At 39.4% G+C, this 18090-nt stretch overlaps 1 protein-coding gene across 2 annotated transcripts; it reads left to right on the forward strand.

Annotated features, from left to right (window-relative positions):
- Positions 1 to 13571, forward strand: LOC148646406 (chitin synthase chs-1-like). Of its 2 annotated transcripts, XM_088609837.1 has the most exons (19): positions 5 to 2399; positions 2811 to 2946; positions 3425 to 3607; positions 3964 to 5027; positions 5873 to 5965; positions 6423 to 6590; positions 6758 to 6941; positions 7354 to 7455; positions 7549 to 7690; positions 8088 to 8288; positions 9239 to 9523; positions 9615 to 9794; positions 10114 to 10531; positions 10909 to 10934; positions 11110 to 11174; positions 11421 to 11531; positions 11850 to 12067; positions 12382 to 12487; positions 12866 to 13571. In XM_088609837.1, exons 1-19 carry the CDS (start codon positions 2365 to 2367, stop codon positions 12875 to 12877), a joined length of 3729 nt encoding a protein of 1242 aa, XP_088465963.1. In that variant the 5' UTR covers positions 5 to 2364; the 3' UTR covers positions 12878 to 13571. The 2 variants fall into 2 exon arrangements, with proteins under 2 accessions (XP_088465962.1, XP_088465963.1); XM_088609836.1 differs by lacking the exons at positions 12382 to 12487; positions 12866 to 13571 and having other exon boundaries at positions 1 to 2399; positions 11850 to 12221.
- Positions 13572 to 18090: the final 4519 nt, after the last annotated feature.

The raw sequence follows: 18090 nt of genomic DNA on the forward strand, positions 1-18090 counted from the left end.
TAAATGAAAGGGGTTTTGCAAATTCACAAACTAGTTCATGAATCTCTATAAATACTAGCTAACTAATCAAGTTTGTAAATAGCTATCAAGCTATTCAGGTTTGTAATCATTCTCATGAAAAGCGAAGTGAGTAAAAACAAGAAGGAACAGTAATGGAGAGAAAATGAAAAAATCGAATAGTCATACAGTAATAACAATGACTTTAAAGGAACAAGTAATATGTTTATTCCATGCTGAAAAGAGAAGAAAAAACACAACATTTCGGTCGTGGGGCTTTCAGGTGTGATGACAGGAATTTTGCTTTTGGACAACAAGCCATATTCCACCCAACGCCACTCAAACTTGCTCGGGATGGATAGCTCTACTCCCTTTGACCAATTACCACTCTATTTAAACCCTGTTATGGCACTGGTGCGGTGCTCTGTCATTGAGAAGCTTCTTAGACTACAGCAGTGCGCTAAACAGCTTTGACCTGTGTGTCCAAAGTTTTTTTTCTGCCTGAAGACTTCCATGTCAGTTCAGAACCTGACATCCCTGATAATTTCAGTCTCCTGCCTGTCACCAGAAAGGTTAGGTCACCTAGCTGACCACCAGTTTCCCTCCCCTGTCTGTCCCTGCCTGAAGACTGTGTTAGCTTACAGACCTGCCCTGTTCACAACAGCTGCTGTATATCCCCTCCATTTCCGGCCCCTGCAGCTGCAGCACACCCTGAGCTGACTTAATTCTCACTGAAATATTTCCTTGGAAATGCAGTATTTTGTCTCCCTAAGCACAATATGGCAGTATTACATTACCCATATCAATATAATTTTATTATTTTGTGTGCTGGCTAAAGTCCTGATTGAATGACAAGAAGTATTTCAAAATTAACTACAAAACTGTGGCACCCACTGAAGCTTATGTACATGTACATTTTCAAAAAGCATGTTGTTGATATTCTTTTAAATCAAGCAACAAAAAACACAGAAGACAATATAAAAAACGTAGTCTGATGTTTCAATAATAATAATTGCTTTTACTTATAACGCTTTTTACAGGTAATGGGGACTCCCCTCCGCCTGGATGGCTGGTCAACTGGTTTCAGTTACAAAGCAAGACGTGGTGGAAACAGTTTGTGTGTGAAGGCAGTAGGTTGATAAAGGAATTGAAGGTATTGTAAGGTTTTGCATATGGTTTAGAAAAAGGCTGCCTATTCGTGCATCATTTATAACTCATCTTTCCTTTTTGACATATATAATTCTTTGTTTTACTTTGAAAAAAATAAGGAAGTTTTCCAAAGAAAAAAGCCCCGAGGTGCTCATGCAGGTTCCAAAGAAAAGGCAGAACTCCAGGTGAAAGAGCAACACTATAGCCAGCTCCCGCTTGTAACTTCAAGTCCCAAAATTGAAGCTGAAGGTCCAGAGACTGTAGCTCATGTGTCTGGGAGAACAGTTTTATCTAGCATTAGTTAACACCATGTTACTACTGTACATGTTAATTTAGGTTAGATCATGTAATTATTAATTCAGGGTTATCCATCCATTTTCTAAAACACTTTACTCAGTACAAAGTAATGGGGCAACCAGAACCTAAGGAGACAAGCAATCAGCTCAAGGCAGGATACACCCTGGACAGGACGCCAGTCCATCACAGGCCACACACTCAGACATGCACACACTCACACCAGGACCACTGAATTGGCTTCAGTTCTTACAGGAACCAGTTAATCTACCAGCATGTCTGTGGACTGTGGGAGGAAACTGGAGAACCAGGAGAAAACCCACATGAACACCGAGAGAACGTACAAAGTGCATGGAGATAGTACCTCAGGAACTGAACCTAGGGCCCCAGCGCTGTGAGGCAGCAACACTAACCAAACTCACTGTGAATCAGGGTTATTCCACCTACTGTATGGAAAAATAATTAACAGTGCAGGAAATAATCTGCCTCCCAAGACTTTTGTTCTTAAACAGAAAGCTGTAAGAATAGAGTTTTGCCAATATTGTGAAATTGCATTTAATCGTTTTAGAAATGTTATGTTCTTAAGTTTTGTAAATCAACATTTTAAAGCCTCTTTCCCCCCAAAATGATACAGACATTTCCTAAACAATCCCTAGCGTGGCTTCTGCTTTACACAAAAAACACCAGAACAGGTGTGTTGTTTGGTATGACGTTCTTTAACTGGGTGTGAAATTCCTACACTAATACAGCAACTACAAGAACTTTGGGGAGGGTCATGTATTTTTATGATTATTTACATGAATATGAAAGGACACACCTCTTTGTGTACAGCATAATATAACCAGTTATTACAGATAAGAGTAGGTAAAGCTACTGACTGATACTCACACCAGACAAAACACTTGTGCGCAGAGTAGAGGAACTATGGACGATGAAAGAACGAAGAAAGAAGAAATAAGGTAACATCCTTTTTTTTTTAAGTATTAAGTTAATTCATACATTGTATAATTATTAATATTATCAGATACAACAGCATTATCCCAAATTAGCAGAGCTCTGTGAGAAAAAGTTAAATACTGTGACCAAATCATAATAAATAATGAAAAAAGTATTTTTATTTATTATGCATTTATATTAAAATCTAAAATAGAATACATTAGTATTTAATTACTACCCCAAAGCACATGTAGTACAATATCTTAAGCAGATCAGGAATGGCTTGATTGTGTATTTTGAATGATGGAGAGGGAAATGTAATTTTTATGACATGAAACATATGGGGGGTATCATCAGTTAAAACGTCTAACAACAATTATAGTATTTGTTCACACAATTATTTTACCACTTGACTGTCTCTCTTCATCAATCAGGCAGTCCTGGGACCACTTCAGAGAGGTGCCCGACATTCAGGATGAACAGAAACCCAGGAAGCTGTTCAGGTTCATCCACTATGTTATCTGCACTCTAATTGGACTGACAGTCTTTGCTCTTGGCTTTTTCAGCAAGGTAAGGCAGTTACTGTCGATACCCCTCAATCCACATGATATCAAACCTGATTCTCATTAACTGCTTCTGTATCTTTAGGGTGGAAAAAGTGCCTGCTTTGTAATAAAACAAAGACTCATGAAAAAGCAGATTTATATACCAGTGTTATTACATTTTCACATGCACAGGGGAACTTTAAAATCTTTAGAAGTTTCTTTGTGGGAGAGGAAAGAAGTTACAGCAAATGTGCTCCCAAAAAATGCTAAATCAAACATATTTATATTATTTGGTAACAGCTTATGTTGTATACATTGTGCTTGAAATTGTGGTGTAACACAAAGCTACTGTAATTTAAAAAAATGTGCTAAACATCTATTAGCAAAATATTTACCACTGAACTAAAAAAACAAATTCTTAGCTCTTTTGACGGAATTTCAGTTTTGCTAATATTTGCCATCCTTATAAACGAGACGCAACTACTGTGCTCTTTTTATTACAGTCCTCCCTGCTCCTCCTAATAACAGTGTCCAGCAGTTCTTCTACCACCATCTCAACAAGAGCCTTCGGACTCCTGCTCTTAGGCTGCACTCTGATCGTTCCCAGCATCCTCACGTTGGCCAAGAGCCTTTGGAAAATTGCCTTTAAAGACTCAAAGACACCCTCAGCAAAGACTATCTTCTGGGTAAGACAATAATCACCACAACAAATGCTACTGTCTGTTCTACTAATTGTATATCTGGATTATTCTTATACTGCATGAATTGGGAAACTGTAAAGCATACAATAGAGCAGGTTATTGATCCAGTTTCTGAGTACGTTATTTGTATTTCCATTTTACCATACAATACATGAGCACTTTTAAGAATCATTCAGAGTAGAGAAACATGCTGTATATAAAGTAAGAGTGGTGAAAAGTGATTGTAGTGATGTGTGTTTGTCTCTCTCCTGTTTTCCAGTTTTCTAGCAAACATAAAACCAATTTTTCCATATGGTCTACTGTCACAGTGTTTATTGCTACTCCTTGGTTATGTCTCCTAGGTGCTTGCAAGTGAACTTCTGGTGGCTGCTGGTGCAGCGATTCTCACCGTCGTTGCTATGCCTCATTTAGACATCCTAACGAATGTGATGATACTGAACGGTGTTTGTGCATTGCCTGCAGTCCTGCAAGTGGCCAGTCGGGCTGTAACAAAAGATAGCTCCAGACGGTTCATAGCACCTCCTCTGTTAGCTGTTGTCCTGCTGGTAGCTGGTCTTGTGTTTCTACTTGTTGGTTACCAAATTGAGATCAGTGGGCAAAAGGCCAGCAGAGATATGTACATGTATGCTGGCCTTGCTATAGGAGGGACATTGATCGTTTCCCTTAACTGGTGGGAGAATTTTTCAACCAGGTTTGACATCAGATTCCTTCGGGGAGTCATTAAGGACATCCACCACTCCAAAAACTTCTGCTATGTCATCTCCAGCACTGTCAGAATCCTGGTCACTGTGGCTGTTGTAGGGATCTATGTCCCCCTGTCAGGACAAGACTGGGCTTCTGTCAAAAAAGTGTCAAGAAACACAGTCATAGTCACTCTGAGCCTGTTTGGCATCCAGGCCATTTCCTCAGCCCTCTGCCACTGGTTTGTGGTGGTGGCCTGTAAACTTCACGCTCTCCGGCGTGGCTTCATCGTGCCCACGATTCTCACATCCCCGGCTGTGTTACTGGCTTTCGTGTTGGTGTTTGTGACACGTTATGAGACAGCTCTGAGCGACTCCGGTGCAGGCAATTTTTCTCTGAATTTGTTCTGTCAGACTTTTCGCAACTTCACAAACAAGGGGATTGTGGCAGTAGAAACTCTGACCAAGGACGTTACCCAGAGTATGTGTAGCAGGAATGCGATAGTTCAGGTGGATAAAGTGGGCTTGTCACTGCTGGCAGCTTCAGAATTCAGCTGGTTTGTCGGACTGCTGCTGTCCACAGTCCACGTCTGGGTCACCCCAATTCAGCGCATCGAGAGGACCTCAGAGCTCTTTGTGAGGCGCCTGTATGAAGCTGCCTTCATAGACCAGTCCCAGCTGCTCAACATGCGATTTGAGATTCTGAAGAAACATTCAAGTCACGGGTAAGACACGTCTCTTCACTCCAATATAATGGGTAGAGCAGTCAAGACAGCACAACACTCTTGAGCTTAGATTGTACTGTTTCCATGCGCTGGGTACAGTTTGCCAGTTAGTTGTCTGGGTTTTATTGTACTCTGTCTTGCACTTTTAGTCCCCGACATACATATCTGGCCTTCTGTCATGCAGGATTTCTATGTTCTTTTTGGGATTATTTGAATATAGTAGGTTCAGGGATTACATCAGCTCCAATATGCATGAACTTGCTCTCTAATCAATGTGGGTGAAGAGCTACAGTATGGCTACTAGCGCACGTCTGAGAGTTATTTCATATTTAAGTCTTTTCTCTGGTAATGACATTTAATCATGCTTGAAAGAAGCTTTCAGGCAGGACAGACATCCCCTTTTGGATACAATATGCAAAATAAAGTACTAAAGATTTAACCACAAACGTAATTTGGTCATAAGTGTTTGCAGCATTATGTGTCTAACAATGGATGATCAGTAATGAAATGAGTGGAGACTTCCAGTGAAGGTCCCAGTTACATAATACAAATTCTGTGGAATAAGCCAAAATGTGAAAAGAGCCGGAGCACCCTTAAGAGGAAGGATTACGATCATGACACTTGCATTCAGTCTTTTATGAGAAATGCAGCAGCTCTGAAAAAAGACCTAAAAAACCTTTAGAAATGTATATTTATTCACCAAGCAATGTAAATGTCTAGAAAACATGAATCATCAAGAAGGTGAATACTAGATGTCCCAAAAGGTTATACAGATGACCTACATATTCTTTATACCACTGAATAACAGACATCTCTGTCTTGAATATATTTTGTTGTCTCACCAGAGTTCACAAAGACCCAGTGAAAGTTTACCTGTGTGCTACAATGTGGCACGAGACGTATGATGAAATGATGAAAATTCTCATCTCAATGTTCAGGTAAAACAGTGGAAAGCAAATTGAAACAAAAGACTACAGAAAGTTGTAGGGCAAGTACAATAGAAAATCGCTAATTTTAAAAGCTTTGCTATATACTCATTTCTTGGAAAGCGGAAAACTGACATTTTAAATTTTGGAAATAATGGTAATGGTTTACTTTAGAACTAGTTATGAAGTATTGTGCTTAATACTATTTTTGGAGTTTCACATTAGACAGCCTGCAATGTACTGTATAAAGTGATGTTCAAAACCCACAGAAGGCATATTCATGCTTTGATCATCTCCTGATATCTGAGGGCAGCCAGGTGCAGACACTGATACTGAGTGGCGTGGGTGTGCTGGAGAACATTGTGCTGTTTGCATTGTGGGAACCAGGACTTGAACATTAAGAGCAACTGAATTCTGCGTTGAGTGCACATCCACACATTAACAATAGTCTTCTGTTCTTTGTTACAAGGCTGGACAGACACAGGCCGAAGAAACATAGGAAGACAGACATGAGCATTGAAGCCCACATTTTCTTTGATGATGCCTTTGAGGAGATCGAAGATGCACAGGGTGTCAAGAAGCACTGTGTGAATGAATACGCCGAGACCTTGGTGGAAGTTATCAAAGAAGTCTACTTGTGAGCACCAACCTCCGCCCTCTTTGTCAAAGACTATAGCTCCACTGGGTCTACTCAATTAGTAAAGTGCCACCTTAGTGATAAAACACATTTTTACTGGCTCCCCTCAATGCTCTTATTGACAGAAAATTGGTAAAACTCTACTAATATGCCTCTTGTTCTTACAGGGTGTTCAGTGATGAAACACACAACATATTTAATGGAGCCAAGCCCCTATCTGGCGCTGGAGAACAGAAAATCATACAAACTCCCTATGGTGGCCGTCTTTGTTACAAACTTCCCCGCGGAAACCTGCTGGTCGTCCACTTCAAAGATAAACAACTGATTAGGCACAAGAAGCGCTGGTCTCAGGTACGTCGTCCACATGTGACCCTTCCTGTTTAACTGTAAGGACTGGTGATAATGAACAAGATGGTGCTGTGAGAATAGATTTATACCAGAGCTAGAAGAAATGTTAATCCAGGTTTAATAATCATCTTTAGTTATTCTCAAATTATGTAGACATGCAGAAATGTGTTACAGTATATTCAATTCAGGTCCAGTGAAACAAAATGGGATGATCCCATTTTTGTACTACAGCCTTTGTCTTACTCATCTACATCAGGCTCTGCATTTTGCAGTCAATCAAGCCACTTGATTCTGCTGTGTCTTTGTCTGCCCCAGCCTGTGCTTGGTGTTTTGTCAAACTGTATAAGCAGTATATTATCTCCCTTTAGATAAACAGCATGACAGTGAAAACCAAACAGGTACGTTCCTATTTCAGATCATGTACCTGTACTATCTGCTGGGCTGGAAGCTTGACAGGAAGTACTTTGAGAAGCAGGAGAATGGCGAAGATGAGAAAACTCTACAGGAGCAGCTGAAGGTACGAATGACTTGAAAACACAGCAGAACCCTGGATTTCTGGATTTCTCAGCAGTCCTGTGTTTCCTAAATCACTGCATCTTCTGGCCCACAGAAAGAAAGACACAACACATACATTCTAGCCCTGGATGGAGACACTGACTTCCAGCCTGCGGCAGTCATGCTGTTGGTGGATCGTCTCAGGCTGTATGCTGATGTGGGAGCAGCCTGTGGCAGGATTCACCCGACTGGCACAGGTATGAAGGGCTGCCTCTCTCGAGGATCAGACAGCTTCTCTGACTGCAGAGACAATGTCCTGAGCTCAGAGCGAGGTGTTCCCTGTGTTTTCATTCTGCCTTTATGGTGTTTAAAATTACATTTTTAAATAGTGTGACAATGCATATGAGCAGGTCTTTAAGGCATCATAACAAATTGAATTAACCTCAGATTTTGAAAATTATGTTTTTATTTTTTTATCTTTCTCTGTTCAGACAATATAAATATTTCTTTTGGAACCCCTCAATTGCATGTAAGAGCATATTTAATACACATTCATGCTGTCAGTTATAATTGTTGAAGCTCCAGGTATAAGAGTGGCTCTGCAGTGGTTTTATCCCTCCTGAGACGAAGCTGCAGCTGGTGCTGTTGTTCTAGGCCCTATGGTGTGGTACCAGAAGTTTGAATACGCTGTTGGCCACTGGCTTCAGAAGACAGCAGAGCATGTGTTTGGCAGCGTGCTCTGCAGCCCCGGCTGCTTCAGTTTGTTCAGAGGAGCCGCCCTCATGGATGACAACGTCATGAAGAGATACACCACCAAGGCCACAGAAGCAAGCCAATATGTGCAGTATGACCAGGGTGAGTGTCTCACAGGGGCCGTGAGGGGATCTCACATTTCCCAGAGTTTTACACAGCAGGTTCGTGAGGTACAGATACTCTTAAAGAGAGAAAGTTTGAATACAAGGAAATTAATAGTGTAAAAATATAGATCACCCCTACTGATCAGGAAATACCTCTTGTCTTCAATAATTTTCCTGGAACAATTTTGTGCTTGTTGAATAAATGTACAATATCTTAAAAGACCAAACTAACACCAGATTTAGATCACACAGATTAAATTTGCAGACTCTGTACAGGAGGAGTGAATTCTGGGGAACAGGATGCGACCTGTCCAATTTCAGACAGTCATTCTGGCCAGCGCGATTTCACTAAGAGCTGATACAAAGTGAGACTGTTCCCATGAAATACTTAATTTTCCAAAGGAAAGCATATACTTCGAACTGAAGATAAATGGAGACTACTATCCATCCATTTACAGAAATGCTTCTTAATACTGTATGAGTGACAAATTGCAAAGCAGATTTACAAAGAGAATAAAAAAACTCCACAAATCTGAAAAATACAACTCTTTTTGTTAAACTCAAGTTGAGTCCCTTCAGTGCTCAGTAGTTGATAGGTTTTTGTCCATCAATGTTGATTCCAGTAGGTGAGCAATTTCAGGAGTTCTGGCTCAATATTGTCTTCTTTCTTCTCCACCTTCCCAAATCTCTTCCACTCCCGTGTAGAGAGTACACATGAGCCTGGCTGGTCAGAAAGTTCAAGTCTCAAAGTTGGCCAGATTTCCAGTGTGCCCACTCACTTAGGGGCTGCAAACAGACCAGATAATGTGAGCTGCTCATACACACTCTGTCTAGCCACTCTGATGATCACTATTGAATTGTTTCATGCCATTCACTCCAGTGCCACATTGGGCCTCTAAGGAACTGAGACCATGAAAGTAACAAACTCATCCCAAACGTGCTCACCAGGTGAGGACCGCTGGCTGTGCACACTGCTGCTGCAGCAGGGCTGGAGAGTGGAGTACAACGCTGCCTCAGATGCCTACACCAACGCCCCCCAGGAGTTCAAAGAGTTCTACAACCAGAGGCGCCGCTGGGGACCCTCCACCCTGGCAAACACCATCGACCTTCTGGGCTCGGGCTCACTGACGGCACAGAAAAACAAGTCCATTTCCAGGCTTTACATTGTCTACCAGGTATTCACCATGATCTCCACCATCCTGGGGCCTGCCACCGTGTGTTTGATGATTGCAGGTAAAGAGCGCTTCACAGCACACGTGTGCATTTGCTGGTGTTCTTAACAGGAAGAAGGTTTAATCCTGTTCACTTGATTACTTGCCTGCAGGCAGCTTCTCGTTTGTCTTCAACATCAATCCTAATGTGGCCCTTGCTTTGGCTATCGTGCCCCCTGCCATCTACCTGCTGCTCTGCTTCAGACTAAAATCTGACACCCAGATCTCCATCGCTGCCTTCTTGAGCGTTATCTACGCGTTCCTGATGACAGCCACTGTCCTCTCGATTATAGGTAAGTGATCCGGCAGGAAAACAGTGTAATGAGCTTCAATCAGATTTTTTTATTCAAAATGCTGTCACCAAAGATTCATACACACTAGGAAAACATTTTTTTCAGTAGAGCAAAATAAATCACACACAAAGGTTAAAGATGCATGTTTCTGATATGGCTGTTCTTCATTATCTTGCGATCTGTTATGAATTATTCTGTTTCTTTCCATCCTGCCATCCATTCTCAAGACAGGTGATTCATCACAATGTTCTGACTCCTCATATTTTCACAATCTGCATTGCAGATCCAGTGATCAGAACTTTTTCTTATTGTTCTTCAGGGGAAATGGTCAAGCAGCAAACCTTTGTGACTCCCAGCGGTCTGTTCTTCATATCTTTAGTCATTCTCAATCTAGTAACAGCAGCACTTCACCCACAGGAGTTCCCTTTGCTTGTACACGGGCTGCTCTACTTCATCAGCATCCCCAGTGGATATCTGCTGCTGACCATATACTCCATAGTGAACATGGACAATGTATCCTGGGGAACTCGGGAAACTGGCAGCCAGGCCAAGGCAGGCCCCCGCAGAGGCCCTCAGAAACATGTGGCTTTTGAGAAAACGTGCAAATGCCTCTGCTGGAACATCGAGATACAAGTGAACAGAGATGAGAAAGTAGCAGCAGCTCCAGAGCTCCAACTACAAGCCCAGGAGGACAGAGCTGGAAGTGGAACCAGCCCATCAGAGCTCCACAACCCCAGGTGTGCAGGGCGTCAGACCTGGTCTTTTAGAGCATCGACAGTATGTTTTGGAGCAGAATATTTCTTCACTTACTCTCTAAAAATGACTAAATCCTATGCCACCTACTTTGGCATTTTTAAGTAAAAGAAAAAATATTAATTTGGTTTTAAAAGTAAGACATAAAGGATAACTGAGACAACTCAAGAATCTAATATAAAATAATTAAAATCCCCCTTGTGTTTCTACAAACAGATGAAGAATTCACAGAAAAGCACTGCATATTTGTATTGTGTTAATTTTTATTTGAACCCTGTGGATAACAGGAGATGCAGTATGAGAGTTTTGAGACTGTTACTGTCTATATTTAATGCTAATAAGTTCTATTTTTTTGTTTTAGTGAAGAAGATTCCACCCCAGAAGACAGTAAGTGTGAAACACACCTACAATGTTATTCTTTAGTGTACAGATAAATAATTACTGTCGACAGATAACATTATTCTTTGAGCCACAGAAATATCAGATTTTATTATTTAGCTTGTCACACAGCAGTTCTTTATATCAAAATGCAATTCTTCGACCTTCCTGTGTTGTTTTGCAGTATGGATGACACAGCTGCAAGAGAAGTCAGATGATCTTGAACTGAAGGAAGACACTCTTGATGATGTGAGCTCCTCAGTTTTTAACCTGGCTTTCACGGTTCTTGTGTATTTCTCATTAGTTTTAGATCCTCAAATCAATATGATAATAAGCTAGATTTTTAAATAATTCCTTTCATGATTTGTTATCTCAAGACACATAAAAAATCATCAACAACAGACAGATTTAGAACAGTAGTCTGATGGAGAGAAACTGGTTGATTCTATAGTTTTGCATTTATTGCCACCTTTTCCTTTCCCTGTTTGTCCCTAGGATGAAGTGCTCTTCTGGGAGGATCTCATAGAGAGGTACCTAAAGCCACTGTCTGAAGACAAAGCCAAGCAAGCCCAAATTAAAAAAGATCTCAAAAGCCTCAGAAACAAGGTACAGCTCTGTGCAACCTGATAGAGACTTGTCTTTTCATTTGCACCAGGAGAGAAACAAAAGTACAAAGAACAGTTTGCAAAGTGAAAAGAGTAGGACTACAGCACAGTGACTCCCTGTCATGTGGTTCTTCCAGAGACAATCCGTAGTGGACAGCACCATCTTTCCCTACAGATCACTCATATCACAATTCATCATGCACTTCCGTTCCGTTCCACACATCACTTTTTTACCACTTTAAACAACATAGTTTCTCTGAAATACATTTATTGCATTTACAGTAATCATGGGTCTTTTCTTCTCTATTTTTCTTTACAGGTCACTTTCACTTTCTTCATCATCAATTGTTTGTGGGTGGTGGCCACATTCTTCCTCCAGGCTATTGGCTCTCCAGTTAGTATCAAGATTCCAAAAATTTATTCAAATGGGTCAATAGCAAAAGACCAGAACATTTTTATAGATCCAATTGGGCTGATGTTCCTGTTGTCCTTTGCTGGCCTGCTGCTCATTCAGTTCATTGCTATGGGATACCACAGGTACGTCTGTTACCTCTTCCACAAGAGTTTAAGCATTTTATTATTTTTCAACATCCTATTCTTATGCATTAGCATCCCGTGGTGTGAGCACACAGTAAGATTTTTATGTTGCTCACCACTGAATGTAGGTCTACCAGTTTAATGGAACAGCCATCTCAGTAGGTTTTGCCCTGTGAATAAATTAGTAAATTGAAGTCATTACTGCTATCTCAGTTTACACCCCTTTCACTGTATACAATTGTAATCAGATTACTCTTGAGATCCTTGTGAGCCTTTTATTAATTTAATGTGTTTGTGTCATCTGATTCCTACAGAATCTACACACTTATACACTTCATAGCCTATATAGGAACAGAACCTAAAGAATCAAAAAGAAACTTGTCCCAGAAGTCCCTGGAAAACGTGAAGGATACTGAAAAGGTAAAGGATATTCTGACTTTTTCTGTCTGGTTTGCAGTGTTTTACACCTCCAGATCAAGAAGAAATCAGAAGATGGTGAAATTAGAAGTGTTAAATCTGAGCAAATCATGTTTAAACACCATCTTCCAAAACCAGATTTATTTAAACAAAATGGTTAATTGAAAGACTGGTTTGTTTGTTTGAACAGTTGCTATGAAAGCATTGACTGGAACAGTGTTTACTGCAGGTTTGGCCAAAGGCAGAAGCACATTTTCTGTGCAGTTCCACAAGATTTAAAAGAGAAACTTGTATGTCAGAAAAAGTATGTCATTGCAGCACCGTTGATATCGCTTATTTTCAGAGAAAAAGATGAATGTTAACCTCATATTTCTCCTGCAGTATTTTTTGTAAATGGCTGGGCTCAAGATCTCTTCAGGACTCCAAGAACTGCGTGAGAACCTGATGGCAGCTCTGACAGTTCAGCTCTGTTTAACTGAGAGTCCAACATCATGTCAATCAGCTGCACCTCCTTAAATCTCTTTCTGTTGAAGCACAAAACACCTGAACAAAATCAACTGCCCTGCAGGCTGAATTAGACAAGTAACTTGTTTTGAGAAAATCAGTCAATTGAGAAAATGATCTTCGTCAGGATCAGCAAACACTGATTTTTGAATTTCTTGTGCCGTTTCAGACATGTTTGGAGCGCCTCGTATTTTGATATCACCTGAAAATGTAATATACAGTATTACATAATTTAATACCACACTAATTACAGCAACCCAAGCTTGAGTATTCATCCCTTACCTGCTTATTTTCCACCTTTGTTATCCTGGATGCCTAAACAGACATTATACACTGTAAGCCGACTTCCTCTCCTCCTCTTCTTTCTGTCCCTCTGATTGCTCTGCCCTCCTTTCCCTTGACTCTATCGCCCCCTCTCTCCCTCCTCTGCCATGCACATCGGTATAATCAAAGGCCCTTCCCTGTCTTACTATTAGCAAATCTGTGAGCTACGTCCCTGTCTCTCCCTTTCAGACAGCACCTACAGAGTACATCCTTTGAGTAATTTTAAATGAAATAAAATAACCAGAGATTACCTTTACAATCACAGTATCATTGTTCAATCCAAAAGAGCAAAAAATAATCTGGAACAAAAAAATAATGTACAGGAAGGTTGAGTACCAAAAATAATTCCAGATAAATCTGTCTAATTAAAATGTATGGAATAATGGCTAATGTGGTTTTAATGAAGCTCACCACTTTAAAGAAATTAATCTAAAATGTAGGTTTTGATGTAGGTATGATTTCAATGAATTTACTCTGAATTGTAAAAGTTGTGATTGTAAAAGGGGGATTGTAATTAGGAACTGAAAAGTATTGGCCAAAGCAGATCGATATTTTTTCATTAAGTCCTAATTATTGACTGAATAAAATGTGCTATATTCAATCAAATATGGTATTATTTAGTTAACTAAATTAATTAAAAGAAGGTATTATCTGGGCTATTTTGAGAGACAGGTGGATAAACTACCAGCAACCAGGGGGGAAGATGAGAAGAATTTCCCCTTGCTGGTGTTACGTTCCTTAAATTCCTTAATACTAAAACACCTGTCATGTACTAGAAGACTTTTATGAATATGCATATTGCTTAAAACATTATACTTTTATATAATAATCTTTTACCTTAATAATTTTCCGACTTTCCCCTTGATGATGTGGTGCTGCCTGTTGTGATCCGCTTTCAGCTTTCTTAAACTCCAAGGGACAAATGAGAGTAACTTTCAGTAGTTTCCACAACCTTTGGAGGCTTTGTGAAAGTTTTAGGAGGCAGTCATGGCTCAAAGATTCCCCTAAACAACAACAGACGATATGTTAACAACGGATATGAATCCATTTTTATTTATTTTTTTATAAAGTTTTATTTATTTAAAATGAAAACAATTTGTGGTATTGACGTATTAATTTCTCCTCTTCATACACTTTTGCCACCTACAATATGAATTAGTTTGGACAATCCTGATTTATACAAACCATTTATTTTGTTAAATCTACTCATAGTTTGAGCTCCTCAAGGTCATGCCTCCTTAGAGGTCATTATCATCGGAGCTACACAAGCCGCACTGAAGCAGTGTGTGATATTGTTTAAGACTCCTGGGAAAGCGCCGCTCGTGATTGTCCTGGAGAGCTGTACAAGAAATGGTTTGGGTTGGCAGGGTTGTGGTTTCTTAGACTTGCTCACCATCGTCTGTCTCTTTCACTTCATATGATTCACATGTGAAACGTGTTCTCATGTTTTTGTGGAATTCCTCTGACTTATTTACATGTCTGGCAACGTCATGTAAATCAGTAAAAGAAGTAAATAAATAAATGTGGTCAGGTTAAATTAGTCCCTCTTCTTCTTTATTATTATTATTACATTACTATTATGTCTGCATATCAAGGACTGAGCCGTATAAATAATTGCCTGACAGTTTATCCTGTATGTTCCTGTTTGATGTTATTCCTTTTTATTGTATTTTTATTCTCTTTTTCTTCTCTATCACTTTGTATAGCGTCCCTGGGTGTAGAACGGTGCTTCATAAAATTATGATTTTATTTATTACATATAGTCAGTGGGAAGAGAAAAAACAAACACATGGAGTTTGCATGTTCTCCTTAGATTTGTGCTGTTTTCTCCCATAGTCTAAAGGCATACCGGTAGGTTGATTGGCTTCTGAGACAGTTGGCCCTGGTGTGAGTGTGTGCATGTTTATATCTGTTCCTGCGTCTGCCCTGTGATGGACTGGCGTACTGCTCAGGGTGTACCCTGCCTTGCACCTGTTGCTTGCTGGGATAGGCTCCTGCTCCCCTGCAACCTGTGTGGAGTCCGTATGTTCTTCAAGTGTTTGCATGGATTTCCCCAGGTTCTACTATTTCCTCCCACAGTCCTAAAACATACTGGTAGGTTCAGTCATTTCAATTGCAAAATCCACTCAAATAACGTGTTAAGGAAGCATGGACGAGAGTAATAATATTAGCATGATAAGGAAGATGAAATTGGACCAGTGACAGGGGAAGATTTAGGGCAAGGCAAACCCTGTTCCGCTGGTCACAGGACAAAACCAGAAGCAGTAAACAATTCTGTGTGCCAAATCTTTTATTGTCAGCCAGCTTTAAAAATGTGAAAATTTGCCAGATCCTGGCATTTACACATATACTGTACAGGAGCACCCAGGTCTGGAATAGAACCCAGGGCCCCAGAACTGCAAGGCTCCACTGTGCTGCCCTATTATAGACTATCTTACTATATATGATCATTTTCCAAAAATGTGGCTTATGAGCAAGTAAACTTTGTGTTAAAGTACTGCTACTGTAATTGTAAGAACTTGGCTATCCTGGTCTTTTTTAACTCAGTTTAACTCAGTCTTGAGATGAAGCTTGTCTTGCTGTACTAAGGATACACTAATGAGTGAGTTGTGTTGTGCTGTATGTGTTAATAAGGGGTAATTCACCTCTGGGGATAGCAGCTGATAATTATTAGACACATCTTACTTGTGTAGAATAATTCCAGTGGATTGTGTTTACGTGTGTCTTAAGTCAGACTCTCGTGAACAAGGCCCATTGAATAAATGCTGTGGTTATGAATAGGCTGGTGATATTTACATAATAGTGCAGCACAACTGTAGATAACAGATGTTTAAAATTAAAATACAAAGACATTCATTATGGTTAACATTTAGAATATTCGTTAAACATTTTACATTGTTAAGGAGCTCGGTTTCAACGCTGTCCACTAGACTCATAATGCGTTTTAAATGAGAAGTTTTCAGTATGGCTGTTGCCACATCCGTTTTTGAAGCTGAATTTGAAGTACAGTACTTTGAATGTGAAACTGAAGATAAATCTTTCAAAAATGGCTTTTAGTTAAAATTGGACTTCACATTTTTTAATGTTTTGATGTTTTCTTTCAATTAAATATTACAAAATAGCAGCTTGTTAAATAACACATTTGGTTTCTGTTTAAAAGGGCGTTTTAACCTTGGATTAAGTAAAGATGCTTATCTTTTGTTTTTTCACATGCCTGCCATAGTTGTTCATTCACTGCACTTCCAGATTTGTTGGGTGTGATAGTCCTATAAAATGTTAATTAAAATCAGGTAGCTGCACGCTGATAACAATGTTGATTTCCCGTAACACTGATGTCTTTTCTTTCCTACTTTCATGTTCAGCTTAGCCAACTTGAAGGCTTAACTGCTACCATTCCAAGTTCATAAAATACTGCATATGGCTGTTCTCCTTTTTTAGTCATATGCCTTTAGTTAGCACAATTTCAAATAAAGACTTTTAATAACCTAGTTCCCCATTTTGTACACCTTGAAAATGTTTATCTACTGCTGGTGGAAGCTGGCAGTTAAGTATCTTGATATTTTTAAGTCTTTTAGTATCATGACTGAGGCCCTTGTCTTGGTTCTGTGACACATTTGCTCACGAAGACATCTTGTAGAGGAACAACAGCTATTTAATTAGTTAGGCTGACTAAAAGTGAGAATGTATTGCTGTTTTTAATAGAAGAGAACCATCCTGGATGTGAGCGGGTGAGTTTCCCAGGTGCATTGGTGAATGAGGAGGCATAATACATGGACTGACTCACAAGAAAATGTACCACTGCTTTAGGGACAGTTTTAATGATCACTATCCCGATTCTATACAAACCAATAATTTTACATTGACAGTGATTAAAAGAATAAACATAATAATAATATAAAATACAATAAAATATAAACATCATCATAATAACAATAATAATAATAAAAACAACAACAACAACAACAACAATAATAATAATAATAATAATAATAATAATAATAATAATAATAATAATAATAATAATAATAATAATAGCCCATTTGCTATTTTTAAATGCAGTTAAAATAATGCATTAAAATATCAATTTGTAAAGGCACATAGTCAAGTATTACAGTTGGGAAACTGCATATCAATACAGTGTACTGTTCCTCAATCTGCCATTTTATATTTAATAGCAGGACACACTCTAATTTGCTCAGGAATTAGAGAGGAAAAACAGAAAAATTTGCAAGTTTTGACTATGAGGTAAAAAGAAACATTCCACCACCAGTGACATTTACTCTGATTAATGGCAATTTCAAAATTTAGACACTTCTTGTAGTGTTATACTATGTATTGATGATGCTAGAGGTTAGATAGGCTTTATCTTGCTTGGCTTCCCAGTGATTATAGCGTCCTGGTTGTACAATATGGCCTAAATTGTACAATACTGTACAATACTGAACAGTTCAGTTTGAGGAGGTGAATTCGAGGATATTGGTGATTGGTGACATAATTTCTTTCCAGAGGATCTGTGAAGGGATGAGGCTGCTACCAACTAAAGTTTTTTTTTCAGATCACATGATACTGTAGCTAAGGTAATGAGTGATGAATTATTCCATCCATCCATTAATACACATACTGTATAGAGGAGAGGAAGGAAGAAAGCATGTCTGCTCCCACGGATGGATGCCACACACAGACACCACATGGTTAATTTAGAGACACTTCAGAAGGTGAGGAAAAAGAAAACCAATTGGGGAGCATGATAAAACTCCATAGAGAACGCACGATGCAGA

This window comes from Lepisosteus platostomus, chromosome 17, assembly GCF_059453375.1.
Source record: "Lepisosteus platostomus isolate fLepPlt1 chromosome 17, fLepPlt1.hap1, whole genome shotgun sequence".
Classification (NCBI taxonomy): Eukaryota; Metazoa; Chordata; class Actinopteri; order Semionotiformes; family Lepisosteidae; genus Lepisosteus; species Lepisosteus platostomus.

Coding starts and splice junctions, on each gene's coding strand:
- LOC148646406 (XM_088609836.1), top strand. CDS start 2,365: ATGGACGATGAAAGAACGAAGAAAGAAGAAATAAG. Junction 2,947..3,424: donor CTCTTGGCTTTTTCAGCAAG/GTAAGGCAGTTA, acceptor TTTTTATTACAG/TCCTCCCTGCTCCTCCTAAT. Junction 7,456..7,548: donor CTCTACAGGAGCAGCTGAAG/GTACGAATGACT, acceptor TCTGGCCCACAG/AAAGAAAGACACAACACATA.